General features: G+C 44.5%; 1 protein-coding gene across 1 annotated transcript; it reads left to right on the forward strand.

Moving 5' to 3' along the window:
* Window positions 1-11,313: 11,313 nt before the first annotated feature.
* LOC147962265 (protein FAR1-RELATED SEQUENCE 5-like) lies at window positions 11,314-16,853 on the forward strand. Its single transcript, XM_087534122.1, has 4 exons — window positions 11,314-11,429; window positions 13,436-14,334; window positions 14,714-15,523; window positions 16,642-16,853. Exons 1-4 carry the CDS (start codon window positions 11,314-11,316, stop codon window positions 16,851-16,853), a joined length of 2,037 nt encoding a protein of 678 aa, XP_087390248.1.
* Window positions 16,854-17,482: the final 629 nt, after the last annotated feature.

Below are 17,482 nucleotides of genomic sequence, written 5' to 3' on the forward strand. Positions count from 1 at the left end.
TCCATATAGTTACCTTCCCTGTCCCTGTAGACGGCTGCAGCCACCCCTCTCCTCCCAGGCCGAACCCCTGCATCCACTTGGATTTTGTAGTATCCATGTGGCGGGGCCTTGGGCCGGCGAACATTGGTTACTCTCACTGCCGCAGGCTCGCTTGGCCCCTTGCTTCCTCCTTCCTTTAACATATCCAGCTCCTGAAGGAACCTGATCACAAAGGAGTGTATGTGATGAGGGCTTTGAAAAATGCCCTCGTGAATGGCCTTTCTCCTTGCCGCCCAGATTGCCCATAAGGTCACCGACAATTTAACAAATTGCTCATTAGAAAGTGATTTCATGTGAGTAAATAGCCATTGCTTAGCATTGGGTTCCGTAGTAGCCGCTAGATTCTGTCCGAGTTCTTCGTCAACCAGAGCCCATGTACACCTTGACATAGTGCAGTCCAACAAAGAATGCTTCCATGAGTCTGGAGCTCCACAAATGCCGCATGAACTGGAGTCTGCCATGTGCCTATGCGCTCGAACATCGTTGGTCGGGATCGAGTGGTGTGATAAACGCCATAAGAACATACGGATCTTGCCCGGGACAGCAGTTTTCCACAAAGTTTTCCATTCCTTCTCCTCCATAGCCGAGTTGGATGGTCCAGCCGTTCCCTCTAGCCACGCCTCCCTTCTTTGTCGGATGGCTACTAGCATATTATACGCTGATCGGACGATGAAGTTGCCCTTCTTATCAAAGAACCAGCTCCAAAAATCTGGTACGTTCCTTGTGCAAAGAGGGATTCCCCGAATGACCTGCACGTTCATGGGCATAAACATTGCATTGAGCCTCTGTATATCCCACGTTGCCAACATCGTGTCAATCAAGTCAGATACCATGGTGGGTGGATCATGCATTATGGAACCGAAGGGTCGCAGCATCTCACCCCGCGGCAGCCATTGGTCTTCCCAAATTCTCGTATCCTGTCCATTACCAATCCTCTTGATCAATCCAAAGTTTGAGGAAATTTTTTAGCGGCTGGCGGGCCATTGCAAACAGTGTGTATGTATGCCGAGCAGATTCCCAGGCCCACTAGGCCTAGGACCTCCGAACTTTAAAACAAATCTGTCCTTGCAGCAAAATTCAAAAATAATCAAAAGAAAAGATCTGATCTGAATCTCCCCTCTCGTTAGGGTTCCGACTCCTCTCGGCGGCGGCGATCCCATCGTCCTGCCGTAGAGAACTCATCTCCCCCCTAACCCCTCTCGCCGGAGTCAATCGGCGGCCTCTAGGGCCTCCACGACCGACGTAGGGACAAGGTGGGTTGGGATTCAAACGCCCGCGAATCGAAAAACCTCGGGCAAGAGTATTATGGGTGACACAGCTTCTGGATCGGGCGGCCTCACGTCGGACCTAGAGGCAATGATGGAGGAGCTGGGATTGAAGGAAGGTGATCTCCAGGATGTAGTAATCGAGGATGAAGAACTTTTGGAGGAGGCTACTCGTTGGATGGCGATAGCTAGGGTTCACACGGACCGTACCTATAGCCAGTACTGGTTCTTCAGAAACATGAGGGCGGCCTGGGATCTGGCAAAAGAAGTGAAAATTAGGCCTCTCGAGGACAACTTGTATACTTTGCAGTTTGCATGCTTGGGTGATTGGGAACGTGTGATGCAGGACGGTCCGTGGTTGTTCAAGGGCAGGGCAGTGGTGCTGGAACCCTATGACGGCTATACAAAACCATCTTCTATTGAGCTCAACAAGATAGAGATCTGGATCCAGATCCATGATTTCCCGAACGGCTTCTTCACAAAAATCAAGGCTCTTGCGTCTACTGTGGGCGAGTTCATATACGCCGAGCCAATGGCCCAGGACTTTGAAGGAAATTTTGCTAGAGTTTGAGTGAGGATCGATGTAACCAAACCGCTCAAGAATGCCGTCTCCTTGGTGGTCAGAAAGAAGGATCCAGTACATAGGGAAATCTTCAGGGTGAAGTACGAGAGGCTCCCGGATTGGTGTGCTGTGGATATCTTGGACACTTATACAAGGAGTGCGGAGATGGCGTTCATGCTCCCAAGGATCTAGTCTTTAAGGACTTGAAGGCATCTTGGTTCAAGGGTCCGGGCAAAGGTCCAGGAGAAGGACGAAGCTCGAAATATGGCAACGGATCACTGGGCGGAAGAGGCAATAGTCGCTCGGGGAGAGGACGAGGCCGCGGACCAACACAAAATTCTAATGCTTCACGTGAGCTCAGCAGCGACATTAGCCAAGGTCTGGACGTCACCATGGGGGAGGCAGAGAATAACAGGAAAAGGGGAGCCGATGTGACGTGCAGCTTCAGTAATCAAGCCGCCAGCAACAGATTCGTCAGGGAAGCTGCTGATGTTGCCAGCCCCAGAAACACCAGTCAGCCCATTGACCAAGCAGGAAACAAAGAGGAACAAGACCGGAGGGATGAACAGCGACAAAAACAGTGGAAAGAACCCAACCTTACCCAAAAACTCTGATGCGCGTTCTGGTGGGCCCCCGCAGGGGTCGCGCCAAGCGCAATGAGTCTACTGTGCTGGAACTGTCGCGGGGCTAGCTAACCCGCGACAGTTAGAGAGCTTCGTGATATGACGAGGCAATTTGCCCCCTCTGTCCAGTCTGATGAACTCCTCACTCATCATGTAATACGCATTATATATGCTAGTATTACACTGCTATTGTACAATGTATATTTTGCATGCATGGGCTTCAAAATTGCTGATTTACTCAAAGATCAGTTTAGTAGGGAAAAACTAGCTAGGGATGAACATCATATCATGAAAATATGAAGTTGCAACTCTGTAGTTAGTGCTGATAATTTGGAGTGGTTCACGATGATGTATACCAAAGTTCCTAACCTCAACTCAGAACAGCAACTTATCTTGAGAAAAAAAGTGCAGAGTGTGAGGGGGGAACAAACATCTTCAAATACATATGATGGTCAATAAATAAGTCAAATAACGATCAGGATGAATTCAGACGACCATTATATTTCTAGCTTAGATTGTACTGAAAAACAAAGTGCGGAGTATTACTCAGGCTGAATAAAATACATTGAATGAGTACAGAATATAGTATATCCTACAACTGGGAAAATACAGAACTAGTAAGCAACAGAAAACAGCGGAAAGGAATCCCATGTTTGCGTGCTGAAGTAACTGAAGTGGAGAGAGATATGCGCAGTTGGAAAGCATACCGGGCCACTCGTTTAGCAGTACTAGTGTACTACTACTACTACTACCTCCGTCTCAGAAAAATGTGTCACGGATTTAGTACAAAGTTAGTAAATGTGGTATGAGTAAAGCAACTGGAAAACTATGCGCTTTGGTTTTCAGATTCTGTTTTGAACCCCTTGTTAGGAAAAATCAAATAGGAAATACATCATACCTTGAGAAAATTGAAGCCAAGCTAGTAAGAGTTTAAATGATTAGCAGTGTATACCAGAGTTGGCGGTTAGCAGCAGTACATACATAAGTGCAAATTTTAACTTGGTCTGAGCTTACTTCGCAAAGAACAAACAAAGAAAATGGCTGGCCTTCAACTTCATTTAGGCGTCTTGCATCTGTTCAGAACGTGGAAACTCCACGCGACGATGAACCAGCAAACATTTACCAAAAGAATTGACAGGCATTTCCTAAGTGCAGACTATTAGGGGCAATCAACAGCCTAATATAGAGATAGTAGTGAGCAGGTAGCAGTTCATGTACACGTCAAAATAGTAGTGTTATGCATACAGAGGAAGGTTACGAAAAAGGGTTTTCCCCCGCTTTATATTATAATGCAACAGCACCAAGCATCCCACAACATCCGACAATAATCCAAATTTTAGTACAAGAAGAGGAAAGCAGAGAAAAGTAAATAAGTGCGGCTGGGGGCACAACAAGACAAGCCCCAAACAGAAAAGAAACAGCTAGAAGCTAATCCGGCTCCGAGGATGGTAGGGGAGGAGGCGGCACCAACACGGATGCAGTGGATCATAGACCAGTGATGATGGTGTCGATGGCGTCTGGGTCGTGCCGCTTGCTAAGCGGTCTCCATAGTTGTAAGAAGCCACACATTTTGTAGATTGTGTCAGTTACACGGCAAGGAATGACGCGTTCGATGACTAATTTATTGCGGCAGTTCCAGAGAGTCCACTCAAGGGTGCCCATGGCAACCCAAAGGGACGCACGCCTAGACCTGGGGAGACTAAGGATCTCGCCGAACATATCCGGGAGATTATCGTGGCACCAATTGCCTCCACAGAGGAAGGCAGACATACAGACCAGAAGATCAGTTAACAAGAAAGAAAATCCTTCTGGGATTATTATTTCACATATGCGCTCATGTTGAAATTCCTGTGACTGAAACAGGAAAGACCTTCCCTTTCGTGGAGCACCGATCAGCAGCAGCTCAACGAAGAACAGGGAGCACCCCACTATGGTAGTGACGGAGAAATGGGCATTAAAAAGCCTCAAGAAGAACAGAGGTTCTATCTGTTGCCTCTTCATCTCTTCTTCACATCCGGTAGGCATGAGCGAGTCGATGATCTTGTTTGGGACTATGCGGTCTATAAGGCTTGGGACATTATGCAGTCCATAAGGCTTTGGGACTATGATCTCGTAGGTGCCCGAATGTCATATCCTCATTAGCCATCAATCATGACTTAGAAGATTTGGAATTTATCAAAGGCTTGGGACGATAGGGGATGGAAAGGTTGAGAAGACCCCCCGCCCCCCTGCCCTAGGGCTTGGGTAACTAAAACGTTATCATCCATAGCAAAGGAGTGGAACCACGGGAACTTCTATTTGAAGTAGAGAGCAACATTTTTCTATTTGTCATGCCAAAGATGGAGAGTGTTCCCTTTAGTAGGAAAACATGAGGCAGTCGTGGAGGGAGATGATATGGTTGTTCCTACTGATTGGAAGGGAGATGTTATGAATCACATGGCTTTGGATGATCGCTGGATTGGTTTGATAAGGTTGTCCTCTCTAAAGGTGGTCAAGGAGGGAGATTATCTGGTTGTTGTGTGGGATAATTTTTTATTCCAATTTTGTAGGGATTTTTCTGGTGTGTTTTTTAGCTTGGAGGAAAGGATGTTAGAACTACTCTTTGGCAGCGCGCTCTTATTTTTCTCACTCTTCTATCTCTATCCTGCCCCCTTAACCTTGCAGGAGTTACAAGTCACATACCTTGTTGAGTATGAGATCCTCATAGTGCCCCAGCCCTGAGGGAGGACTACGCTGCTGAAGGAGCAATGCGAGTAGACGACCGTCGTGAACGCCCCAGATTCTGCCCCTGTAGAGTTGGTCTGTGTCTGTGAGTTCGCAACCAGGGTCAGTCCAAGGCCATGGCAAAAGGTGCGGCGGCCTAGGGCCCAACACATATACACACCTAAAGGGGGGCATTGCCCCCCCTCCTCGGGTGCGCACTTCACCACCTTGTATTTATTCAATAGTTGTTTATGGCTAAGTTCATGTATATATAATCTCTATACCCTAATAGAACATTGAGTACCTCATATAAAGATTTGGCGCTCCCATAGATGAAGTAGCTTTGGTAGAGGAGATGAAAAACTTCGTTGTCAAACAAGGTGTCCTAGAACCCGAGTATTCTACATTTGTATATCACCAACTTTTCGGCAACAAGCAGCAGAGCCACTGCCTGCTTCATTCCGTCAAGAAAAATACAAGCACTTATTGTACAAAGAGAAGTGCTTCAGTACACCCCCCCTCCAACAAAACGTAGAAGGGCAGAAAGGTCATACAGAAGAAACGTATACCCACTTCGTATCGTAGACGTACAATCCCGGTCATACGAATACACGTGAGTAAGAAGAAGAAAAAAACTTGGACGACCACTCCATCGATCCCGCCTGCCGCCCGACTAGAGGAAAGAAAAACGGACCTAGCTAGCCGCAGTGCGCTCGTTCGTCGGATTGAGCACACTTTCCTTTTAAAGAAAGGAAATCAACAGGTCCTCTTCTATTGCTTCACAAAGAAAAGCGTCAGGTCCATGTGCTCACGCTATATATCCCACCTGCATTTATTAGGGGATCAAAAACTTTAAAAGTCGTAACTTTTGATTTGAGTCTCAAAATTCAGATTCGTTTCTCGCGACGAGTTCTTCAAAACTAGATCCCATATGAGTAGGTTACGACGAACTTTTTTTCTTGAGCAACTTTGTGTGCTACAGAGGCAACTTTAATGCTATAAAAAGCAACTCCTATTTTCCCCTAGTATGACTACCTATTAGCAAAGGATCCTTCTAAGTTGGTTACCATGACTACCAATTGACTAGCTTCATCTATAAGTCGCCTACCATAAAGACAACTCCAACGCGGATCACCAAATCGCCCCAAATGTCAGGATCGGCCTCTCTAGACACTTTTAACCATCCAATGACGGTCACCGAATTTGTTTAAACAAGTTCGTACGTCCGAAATCCTCCAAGCCAGACAAGGAGGGGGCATTCTCAGGGCCCCTCGGCGTCGATTTCTCCCTTCGACATCAAGCCGGATCCCATCACCTCAGACGACAAGAGAAGGCCCCCGCGATGGACAAAGAGTCCACACTAGAAATGGAGATGCCAACCCAATGGTCAACCTCCGACCGCTGTTTGACGATGCCCTCTCCGCCCTCCCGAGCAAACACGACGTCCAAAACTAGATGCCGCGTAAAGGAGGAGACGTCGTCCCCACTGCGGCAACATTTTTTGTTGTAACAAGGAGGTGGCAACAACAACTTCGAATATTGATAAATGCAACCACATATAGAAAAGACTAAGTTCACCCAACAGAACCCATTGGGGGTAGAAAAGAAAAACAACTATGTGACTTATATGCACTGGAGTTGTACTTAAAAAAGCCAGCAAGTTTTGGGGTGTTTTTATGCAACTCCAATGCGTTCACTAGACAACTCTTGTGTACTCTCAGTCTGACATGGTATCCAGATAAGCGGCCACATATAGAAAAGACTAAGTTCACCAGACAACTCTTGTGTAGTCCAAGCCTGAACAACTCCACCGTTTTTGTTAGGCAACTAGGCACTAGCAGAGGAGAAAACACACGCGCGCGCATGCGTGAGCGCGCACCAACACACACACATATTCATGTGCCACATATCTCCAGCTAGGTAACTTAACCAGTTCCACCCACTCCCCTCTACGGTCGCACCAAGCGATCCCACCCGAGGAGAGAAAAATCTTGACTCCACCTTTATGACCCAAACTTAATTACATGTATCTAAAAACTTTAGATATTTACCAAATAATGTTCTTGGTAAATGTTTATGTTCGTGAGGATTGGGCAACTGGATACATGGTTTTAAGCAAACTATTTGTTGATTGTGGGCAACTGGTACTTTGTTTTAGGCAAGTGTATGGTTGATTGTAGGCAACTGGATATCTTTTTTGAGGGCAACTTTGGGTGCGAAGGAGGCAACTATCGTGCTATAGGGAAGCAACTTCTTCTCTTTGGCCTAGTAGGACTGCCTATTAGGTTTGTTTGCGTAAAAACAAAAAAAATCACACAAAACATAAGGCCCCTTTAGTGCTACAAACAAAACAACTTCACTGCACTATGTGTACCTGTGACTTTTACTAACATTATCCCAACTCGCCTATCATGGTTGCTCATTTGCATATTGTTTGATAGTCAATTGCCTACAATTGATGTTCAGTTGCCTATAAATATTGTAAATTGCCTATCATTGATGCCTAGTTGCCTACTATTGGTAATTAGTTCCTATCATTGTTGCTCAGTTGCCTAACTTTGCAAAAATAGTTGCCTACAATATTGTGAAGTGGTTTATCATTGTTTTTCTAAGTTGCCTGCAAACACTCTAAAGTTGCCAAAATTGACCACTAAGTTTCCTATCATAGTTAGCAATAGAAGACACAAGAGTATGAATGGTAGACGACTTCATAGTATTATAGGCAGTTTAGAAATAACAACATACAAGCATGAACAATATGCAACTTAGAAGTACCGGTGAAGAAGTAGGAGAACGTTAGAAAAAATTTAATTAGGACGGAAAGTGTAGTGAAGTTGCCTATTTTTAGCACTAAAATTGTCTCTCGTAATAAGAAAGTTGCTTATAAAGGTGATATGATGTTGTCTACCTCTGTTCAAAGTTATTCTCTATTACTAGTTAGTTGCTCATTGTTGGTAATTAGTTACTTTAAATTGGAGTGGAGTTACTTCTGTTTAATTAGCACTAAAGTTGTCTCATCTAGCGTTTAAGTTGCTTTCTGAAAGAAAGAAAAATTATCAAAAACATATTCATGTGGGTTTAGTTTTGAATAGCTCGTCACGACCTGGCTAGCCAACACCCGCGTGCTCAATAGCGTTAGCGGCAGACTTCCCTAGAAAAGGAAAGCAAACAGATCTCATACCACCCATCCCCACACAGTTCAAAATTTGAAATCATGATAGATGATTTAGATCCCACAATTTTTTTCCAATAGTGTAGGCAACTTAGGTCTTTTGATGAACAGCTTTCATAGTATTGTAGGAAATTGAAGATCACTCGTAGGCAACTTCGTAGTGAAAGGACAACCTGGTTTCTGGAGTAGACAACTTAGAAGCCATGTTAGACAACTTTCCACTCTACAGTAAGAAACTTTCACAATATGGTAGGCAACTAAACAATCCACAACTTATTTTCCGATGTATGCAACTTAGAAATCATAGTGACCACCCATTACACTGTTGCACACAACTAACTAGGTGGCTACAGGTGAAGTTAGTTATACACACGGTGCAATTCATCTAGCATCAGAGTTGCTCATGTTTAGCACTAAAGTTGCTTCATCTAGCATCAAAGTTGCTTTTAAAAAAAAGTCATCAAAACATATTCATATGAGATCTAGTTTTGAAGAGCTCGTCACAAGGAACCTAGCGGTGAAAACGGTTCTTCGTTCTGACACTCGGTTCAAAAGTTGTAGCTTTAAAAAAAATTGAAACGGAATAAATAGGTGACGTCGGCACATGCAGGCGCATAGGTATTCTTTACACTACCCATTGGATAACGCTATTGTTATAGACAGCGAACGACTTTTGTCGCCTAGCTCTTGCGCCAGAAATAACCAAATAGTGCAGCTGCACTTTGCAGTATTTAGGAAGAAAAACCGCTGATCTGGATTATATGGCGATCACGCGGCGGCTGATCTGGATCGTCGCGGGTGGGCTGAGGAGTGGAAGACCGCCGTCGCCGGTGGCCGGTCCGGTGTTGGACGTCGCCGTTCTCCGCATCGACGGCTGCCTCTAACGATCCCGATCTCCCACGCCGGCGATTCCAACCCCGTCGGTCTCCCACGTCGCGGTCGGCGGTTAGGGAAGTGGCCGGCCACGTCTTGGACGTCGCCGACTTCCGCAACGACGCCGCGTCCGCTGCCTGTAACCGTTCGGACGTCCCACGGCGCGTACAACACTCGTCCAAGACGCCGACGTTGACCTAACTCGTTCGCCGCCGCAGATCCGTCAGCTACTCCCGCTTGTGGATTCGTCGTCTTCCACGTCGTCGCCGTCTTGAATCACGCCGGAGGCCCGTGCCTGAAGGCCCCATCGGCATTGATGGACGACATCGACACCACCGCTGAAGGTTTGTCACCACCACTCAACTTCTTTGGGGTTGGGGGGGATCAGAGGGATCTTCAAAAAATAATAATGTTCGGTACTTTGTTCTTCACTTGAAGTTTAGTGTTACAAATTTCCTCACTGTCCACTTTCGGTTCAGTCCCCACTAGGAATTCTTGTGGTCTTCACCTGTGTTCAGATGTACAACGGTGGTGCTGTACTTGCCATTCATCACTAGATGGATGTTTATGTTTAGTTAAACTGCACGCTCGCCATTCAGGTGGTGGTTCTAGAGTGGTTTTAATTGTGTTTGGTACCAAGAAACAAATAAACTCTAGTTATACATAAATCCCAGTGCTCTCTCTGCTTCAGTTTTGTTTCTTGCACTGGCCAAAGATTGGATCTCTACTAAGCTTCCAGTTCCTTTTCCTGCCGTATGGTATAACTAGCAAAAGAGCCCGTGCGTTGCAATGGGAGAAAAAACACACATGGCCCTAACCTAGTAATCATGATCATTCAATGCCACAATAGGTCCATGTTCTTTATAGCATGGCATCACATCTGTGTCACCTCGTATCCTTCTTCTCACCCTCCCCGACAACATTGTTTAAAAAACCAAACTGGTGAGGCCATTGTTTTAGGTTTCTATTACTTGAACCACCGGTTCACTTGTACCATATCTTGTTTTTATACCACAATTCATTTTTTTGCATATTAGCATTATACCAAATAGGAAACATGGCGGTGCGTTGCTACGTGTAATAAAAATAAATAAATAAGTATATACTTAAAAACTAAAAAAAAAACTCAAACAACTTCCAAGGACCATTCTTAAAATGAAAATCCATTATTGTCTTGATTATAGATAGAACTTCCAATAAATTGATCAACGCAAGTGAGCTACATATACATAACCAATTTAAATTTCATCCACCCAAATATGTGTACATGCTCATATATGTGTGCACGGGTTCAGACAAAATTAACTGGACCGTTATGAAATAATAGTACAGAAACAACAACTTGAACATTTGTAATTGTAGCATATTTGACCAATCTTTTTCAATTGTGGAGCTCACTCTGTATTAAATTATTTTCTGTGAATAAAAACATATATTTGGATCTCCAACTAATCCTAGAGGTTGGGCTTGGCGGGCTCAAGTTGTGCATCTGCATTGGATAACACTTTATATATTTATTAATGTATATGCAAAGATTGTACGCTTTCACAAAAAAACAAAGTTTGTACGAAATAGAAATATAGGGTCAAAATAAGATATATGTATGAATTGCAACAACTTTAAATTGTTAGATATTGAGATAAAAGGAGGTATATCTCATGGACGAATATGTGATTAGATTGTTTCAAGTATTCTCATCAGAACGTGCACTGTCAGCCATGGAGCAATATGTGATCTTGGCAAGCTGGCCACCTAGCTTTTTTAGGGGTGATGCTACCGAGACAAAAACATAGTAGACTTTTATTGGTTTGGCCACATCGGAAAAATCTATCCGTGAGGTACTCACTGTACCTCCCCTTGGACGAAGCCCAGCACGTACGTAGCTGGGTTCTTGTTGCCTGGTCATCGGCTGCAGAGGTAGATATTCGTGACTACCAGGGCAGAGCGCAGCCGATCCAGGTGGCACGGCCAGGCACGATGTCGCCGCAACGAGCTCCATATGTCGTTCTCTGTGGTGGCGATCCCGGTCAAGCCTCCAGACGCACGCTCTAGGATTGATGTGTTCATGGACTCGCCATGGCTGCAGAGCACGTCACATGGACGTCGATCGGGTCGAGGATCCGTTTGAGGCTGGAACCCGTCGACAAGGGCAGCCGGAGCGATTCGCTCAAAGCCGTCCGTCCTCGATCTGGGTGAGCTGGGCTCCCCCACCGATGTTGTCTGTTTTTCCCCGTCATAGTGAGCTCCTCACATCGTCGTCGAAGATGGACGGCCAAGTGAATAGCCACAGCCGCTCCGGTGTGACAGCAACCACCGTACAGATGGCCGGCTATCTCTTTAGCGGACGCGCCTAGGGAGCGGCCGGCTGCTCCCTAGCATCCTGTGGCAGCCTGTCATAAAAGGAAACTTTTGGTCCCCCCCTGACAAAAAGGGAAACTAACCAGCCCACGCTATAACCACGCTATAAGCTGGTCCGCCCCTCCCCTCACGTGCTCCCTCTCTCTCCCAAACCCCCCCCCTTCTCCTGACCATACCAACCCCCTTTCCCCCGCGTACCCATCTTCTTCCCCATCAAGTTAGGGTTTCCCTTCCCAAGATCCAGAAAGCTTCCTTGTACCTGCAATGGCGGCATAAGACCGGGTCAGCAGATCCAAATTGACGGGTGAAATCAGAACAAAAGCAAAAAAACAATCACGGGAGGCCAGGTTTGCTCAACTCTTCCATCTAAAAGCATCCCCCTTTCTCAATGACTCTTTTCTTCACTTTCTTTCTAGTTTATACACAAAATGCTATGTTGTATCCTCCTTTCTCATGTTGGTTAGTGAAAAATCATCTGATTTGATTATTTCTTAAGCAAAAAACCTGACCAAAATGCTATGGTTTTAAGCAAAAACTGCTGCAGTTTTTAAGCAATTAAAAAAGCATGATTATTTAGTGCGAAAAAATTGTAGTTCCTGATCTGGGCAAAACACTGATACTAATAGCAGAATTGTAAGCAATTCGGTTACCAATTTTAGGCAACTATTATGACTGTGGTAAGCAACTGTTGTATTTTGGGAATCAAAAGTAAAATCAGGCAGATGAGTGCCATGTTGACTTCACACAGCCAATTCAGTTTGAGTAACTGCGGGTGCCGGTGCATGAAATAAAAAAACCTAGTATTACAAGCAATTTCCCTGCTTGTTTTAGGCAAAACTGGTAAAATTTGGTGCAAAATAAAGAGAAATCGTTGTTCATGTGTTCGTTTGAAGCAAAACTGGTAAAATTTGGTGCAAAATAAAGAGAAATCATGGTAGATGCTGAAAAGTACTGATTAAAAACTATTTGCAACTTGTGTGTTCAAAATCAAAAGGAAAAAAGATTGCCTTGGGGAATTGATTGAACATTACCTTGAGGAATTGTCTGAACATTGTTTCCTATCAATTGTACTTCCTGGCAAGAAAATTAGGTTGATCCTGCAAAGAAGAGTTCATGCACAGAAGAAAGACAAGAAAAAACACATGAACCCTTAGGGGCTCCAACGCGTTAAGATAGTTCAACAAGCAAAAATGAAAAAAGAGGCCATAAACACAACATGGTCCTGAAGTTGCTGGTACGAATTACATACTAACAAAGTACTGAACATGAAGAAAATGTCACACCCAGCTAATTTTTAGTACTGGTATATAAAATTTATGAGACGCACAAAACGCTACTCTCAAAAGTCTCTAATATTAGCTTTTCCTCTCGATGCTAAAAACACTTCAAGAAAAAGAAGGCATCCTGTTCCCATGGAAAAAGCTTGCTTTGCTCGGCCTTGGAAACACATGAAAATCAGTTGTATCTGCAGCCATTTGGAAAAAAAGGAAAAATGGATCATTGTAACTATTGAAAAAAACATCTCTCCTATAGGCAACTATTGTCAATACAGCAGTTGCCTAAAAAGCAATCATATAAAAAAACTGTTGTATTGACATAAATTGCCTGAAACATAAATCATAAGCGACTATTGTAAAAAAATCAAAAAGAGTCATTTAGAAAACTTTTCCTACTGCTCATATACCTGAAAAGTGAAAACTTAAATATACTTTCATGTTGCGTCCATGATAAAAAAAATCATATACCTGCTGTTACTAAAAATGTTGCCTATGTACAGTGTGTTAGTTGCTTGCCTCGTCCAACTAAACTTGTTCGCTTCTTTGGTTTGAAAAATGTGCAGGGTGGATATGATTGACCTAAATGAGCTGCCAGAAGACAATACCCCTGAATTGCAAATTCCTGCCAACAATGATATTGGAGTTCCTGCATTTTACACACAGCAGAGCATCCATGCAGGTGATGCTGAGTTCGTTGCGGAATCTCCTAATCCTATGGTCATGCAAAATGTTGCCAAAACTGTGGCAGAAGCAATGGGTACGGGTGGCCACTCACTTAATGCAGGGGTGGCCGCAGGTGGTAGAACTAACCCTGGAACAGAAGCAGCAGAGACAGATGCGCACACCCTTGATGACACAGGTGCTGCAGGTGATACTGGAGGGACTGTTGGAAATGGATTGACAGGCTTGGAAGGTGAGAACGATGATGAAGCTTGGTCACAGCCTAGGGAACCTTACATAGGCATGAGGTTTGACACTTTGGAAGGCGCCAAAGAACACTACAATGCTTACGCTTTACAGCTTGGGTTTTCAATCAAGATGAACACATCAAGGAGGACTGTTGATACTGGTGTGTTGATAAAGCAGCAGTTTGTTTGCAACAAGTTTCGGAAACCTAAAATTGATGATGGAGGAGTAGAAAGTATTCCTGCCCTAGATAAGATTGTTGAACAAGAACATGATGTTGATGAAGATGAAGAAATTATCTTTCTTGGTGATGAGAGTAAAAAAAAGAAGAAATGCAAGAAGCGGAAGCGAGATACAATAGTGCAGACAGGATGCAAAGCAAAGATGGTGGTCAAACTATTAGATGGTCGTTGGGAGGTGATTTACTTTGTTGCTGAACACAATCATGCATTGGTTGACAAACCATCTTTGATTAAGTATCTGCGATCACATCAAGGGATCCCCCCAGAAGAGAGGGCCTTCCTTACACATCTCCACAATTGCAATATACCTACAGGTTTTTGAAAACAAGACTGCACTTGCCTTGGTTTATTGTGTTAGTTGCTTAACCCCTATACAGCCTTTTGCCTAGATTTAGTTTGTTAGTTTGCTCAAAACCTAGCAAAAAATATTTTTGCCTGTACTTACATTTGTTTAGTTGTGTTAGTTCCTTAAACCATATCAACAAAATTGATTGCCTTATGCTAGTTGTGTTAGTTGCTCCTAGGTCTTGAACCCAAGCACTGATTTGCCTGCATCTGATGCGTTAGTTGCTTGCATTCTTAAGTTGCAAAAAATTCCTTTTTTTACACATCTCCTTGTTTAATTCTGGATTTGTTTCATGTCAGGAAAAAAAGTTTAGACTAACATTCATATATGGCTTTGCTCCCCTACAGGTCGAATGATGCACATCATGTCGGATTACTATGGTACAGAGCTGATTGTCCCTTATGGAACTAAGCATATTTCAAACCTAAAGTCGGAGTTGAACAAGAATGCAACGAAGGAAGGTGATATGATTGAGATAGTTGCCTACTTTAAAGATCAGCAAAAGGAAGATCCAGATTTCTTTTATAAGATGAGGTATGATGAGGAGGACAGGGTTGAGAATATTTTCTGGGTTGACGGTGCAGCAAGGAGGGCTTACGTGGAGGCATACCACGACTGCATCTCATTTGACACCACATACAAGACTAACATGTATAACATGCCCTTTGCACCATTCATTGGAATTAATCGACATGGGCAGTCATTCATGTTGGGGTGCGGTTTTGTGGGGCAAGAGTTGGCTACAAGCTTTGATTGGCTGTTTGGGACCTTTCTTGAGGCAATGCATGGTTTAGCACCAACAAACATCATTACTGACCAGGACATCGCGATGGCACAGTCGATTAAAAGGATGTTTCCAACAAGTATCCACCGATGTTGTCGTTGGCATATAATGAAAAAGGCTCAAGAGAAGCTTGGCGCCTTGTTGGGGCGAAACCCTGGATTGTCAACAGATTTCAACAGCTGCATTGACTTCAGCTTGACACCAGAGGAGTTTGAGGCAGCATGGGCTGCTCTGATGTTGAAGTATGAGGTTATGACTCATACACACTTTGAGACCCTATATAAAAACAGGGAGACATGGGTTCCTTGCTACTTCAAACACCAATTCTTTCCCTTCTTGCAGTCAACCCAACGTAGCCCCATGGAAGTCACATGTACGAGATTTACCCCAATGAAACACAAACATGGGTTGCTAAATATGGTTCTAGGAGTTATTTTGTGACATCAGACCCTAGTGCTGGAGACTACATGTGTGAGTGCTGCAAAATGGACAGGGATGGCATGCTTTGCTGCCACATCTTGAAGGTTTTGACCCAACTTGGCATCGATAAAATTCCAGCAAAATACATTCTTCGGAGATGGACACCTAAGGCAATTCCCAGTGCACCCCCTCATGTTGAAGGTCAACCCGATGAATTGCCAGCACAGTCGAAGAAAGAAATGAGGCACGCAAACTTGACAATGGATTTTGCAAGCCTTGCTCGTGTTGCTAGTGCAACAGATGCTGCTTCAGATATCGTGAGGAAACATATGCGGGCAGCTCGGACAGAAATAAGGCATTTGAATTTGTCGAAGAAAAAGAAGCCAACAGCACCTCCCAATGTGCCCCCTGGGGGCCCTGGTGGTCCACCACCGTCAAGTGGTGGTTCTGCACCGCAATCCAGTGCTCCTCCGGCAAACAGTGCCCCTCCACCACCTCCTACTTCAGCTACATGACCGCCAAGCAGCTCTGCACAACATCCCACTACTTCAGCAACAAAGCAAAAGGTGGTTGTTCCTTTTGGAGTATCTGCACAGCCCATGCCAGGGGTTGCACCTCGGCCCAGTGCCCCTCCACCACCTCCTACTTCAGCTGCACGACCGCCAAGCAGCTCTGCACAACATCCCACTACTTCAGCAACAAAGCAAAAGGTGGTTGTTCCTTTTGGAGTATCTGCACAGCCCATGCCAGGGGTTGCACCTCGGCCCAGGGGACCTCCACCACTGCCAGTGGTGGCTGCACCACTGCCAAGACTTGCTGCAACACAACCTAGAGGACCTATGCCGGTAAACAGAGGACCTACACCACCACATGGGTGGCCTACGCAGCTACTGAATGTGACAAACCCACATGGGTGGCCAGCATCAACACCCAGGGGAGCTGCCACACCACCGCCATCGGTACTTTCCCAAGTGCAGAGTGTCTCTGGACAGCAACCTACTCTTACACAGCAGCAAAAGAGTGGAGGCCAATTATTGTCTTCTACTTCAACACCTACTGATGGTCATGCAGGTGCTTCTAGGGTTGACCAACACCTTGGATATCCTACTCCAACACCTGACCCACCTATACCTAGAGACCCACCAAAGTCGACAACCAAGGGAAGGGCGAAAACTAAGAGGATTCAATCAGCACTTGAACTGCACTCGAAAAGAAAGAACAAATGCAGTTATTGTAGTTCTGTTGAGCACAATTCGGCGCTCTGCCTAACAAGATTGGTGTGAAAAAGAGTAGAGAATGCGAGAAGGTGGAGATGTTGCTTGCGAAGTTAGAGATTTGAGGAGCACCATGGCTTTGAATTTTAGCGTACCAGAAAGTACCTATGATCCAGAAAGCTTTTGAATTTTAGCGTACAATGTTGTAATTTGATTGAACCATGTTAAACAGATATCTTGTCTTGCAGACATGGACTATTGCATTACTTTTACTATGCATGCAACTTCTGTTGCATATTCTTGCAAGTTGCAATATTGTGTCACTCAACTAGTTTAAGTATTGTTGTGCTAATTTGATGATAAAAACTACCTTAGTGTAGATTCAAGATGTCTCTCCATGGGGCCTTGTTGTAAACGGTGTTGACCCAATTGCTTGTTAGTTGCTTCCTGATATTTGGAATGTCATTATGGGTGAATCTTGGCACAGCCCTTGCCTCCCAACCACTTGTGAGTGTAAGCGCGAAAACCCCACAGTCAAACCTGTAGAGCAAATGGAAGGAAAAACAGTATGTCATTAGTTGCATAGTTTCTTGTATGTAGTATAAATATAGTAAGAAAATAAACAAAAATAAAGAGAACAGATCAAACAAAAAAGGCCGTGTAAAAAAATCTAGCGGTTTGGATGTTCTGGTTGCTTA

This window comes from Triticum urartu, chromosome 7A (assembly GCF_056163025.1).
Source record: "Triticum urartu cultivar PI428250 chromosome 7A, HENAU_Tu73, whole genome shotgun sequence".
In the NCBI taxonomy this organism is placed as follows: Eukaryota; Viridiplantae; Streptophyta; class Magnoliopsida; order Poales; family Poaceae; genus Triticum; species Triticum urartu.

What these genes read in the sequence shown, in the direction of transcription:
- LOC147962265 (XM_087534122.1), top strand. Translation starts at nt 11,314, where the DNA reads ATGGCTGCAGAGCACGTCACATGGACGTCGATCGGGTCGAGGATCCGT. An exon ending in CAATTGCAATATACCTACAG is followed by an intron (nt 14,335 to 14,713) that starts GTTTTTGAAAAC and finishes GCTCCCCTACAG; the next exon opens with GTCGAATGATGCACATCATG. An exon ending in TAGCCCCATGGAAGTCACAT is followed by an intron (nt 15,524 to 16,641) that starts GTACGAGATTTA and finishes ATGGTCATGCAG; the next exon opens with GTGCTTCTAGGGTTGACCAA.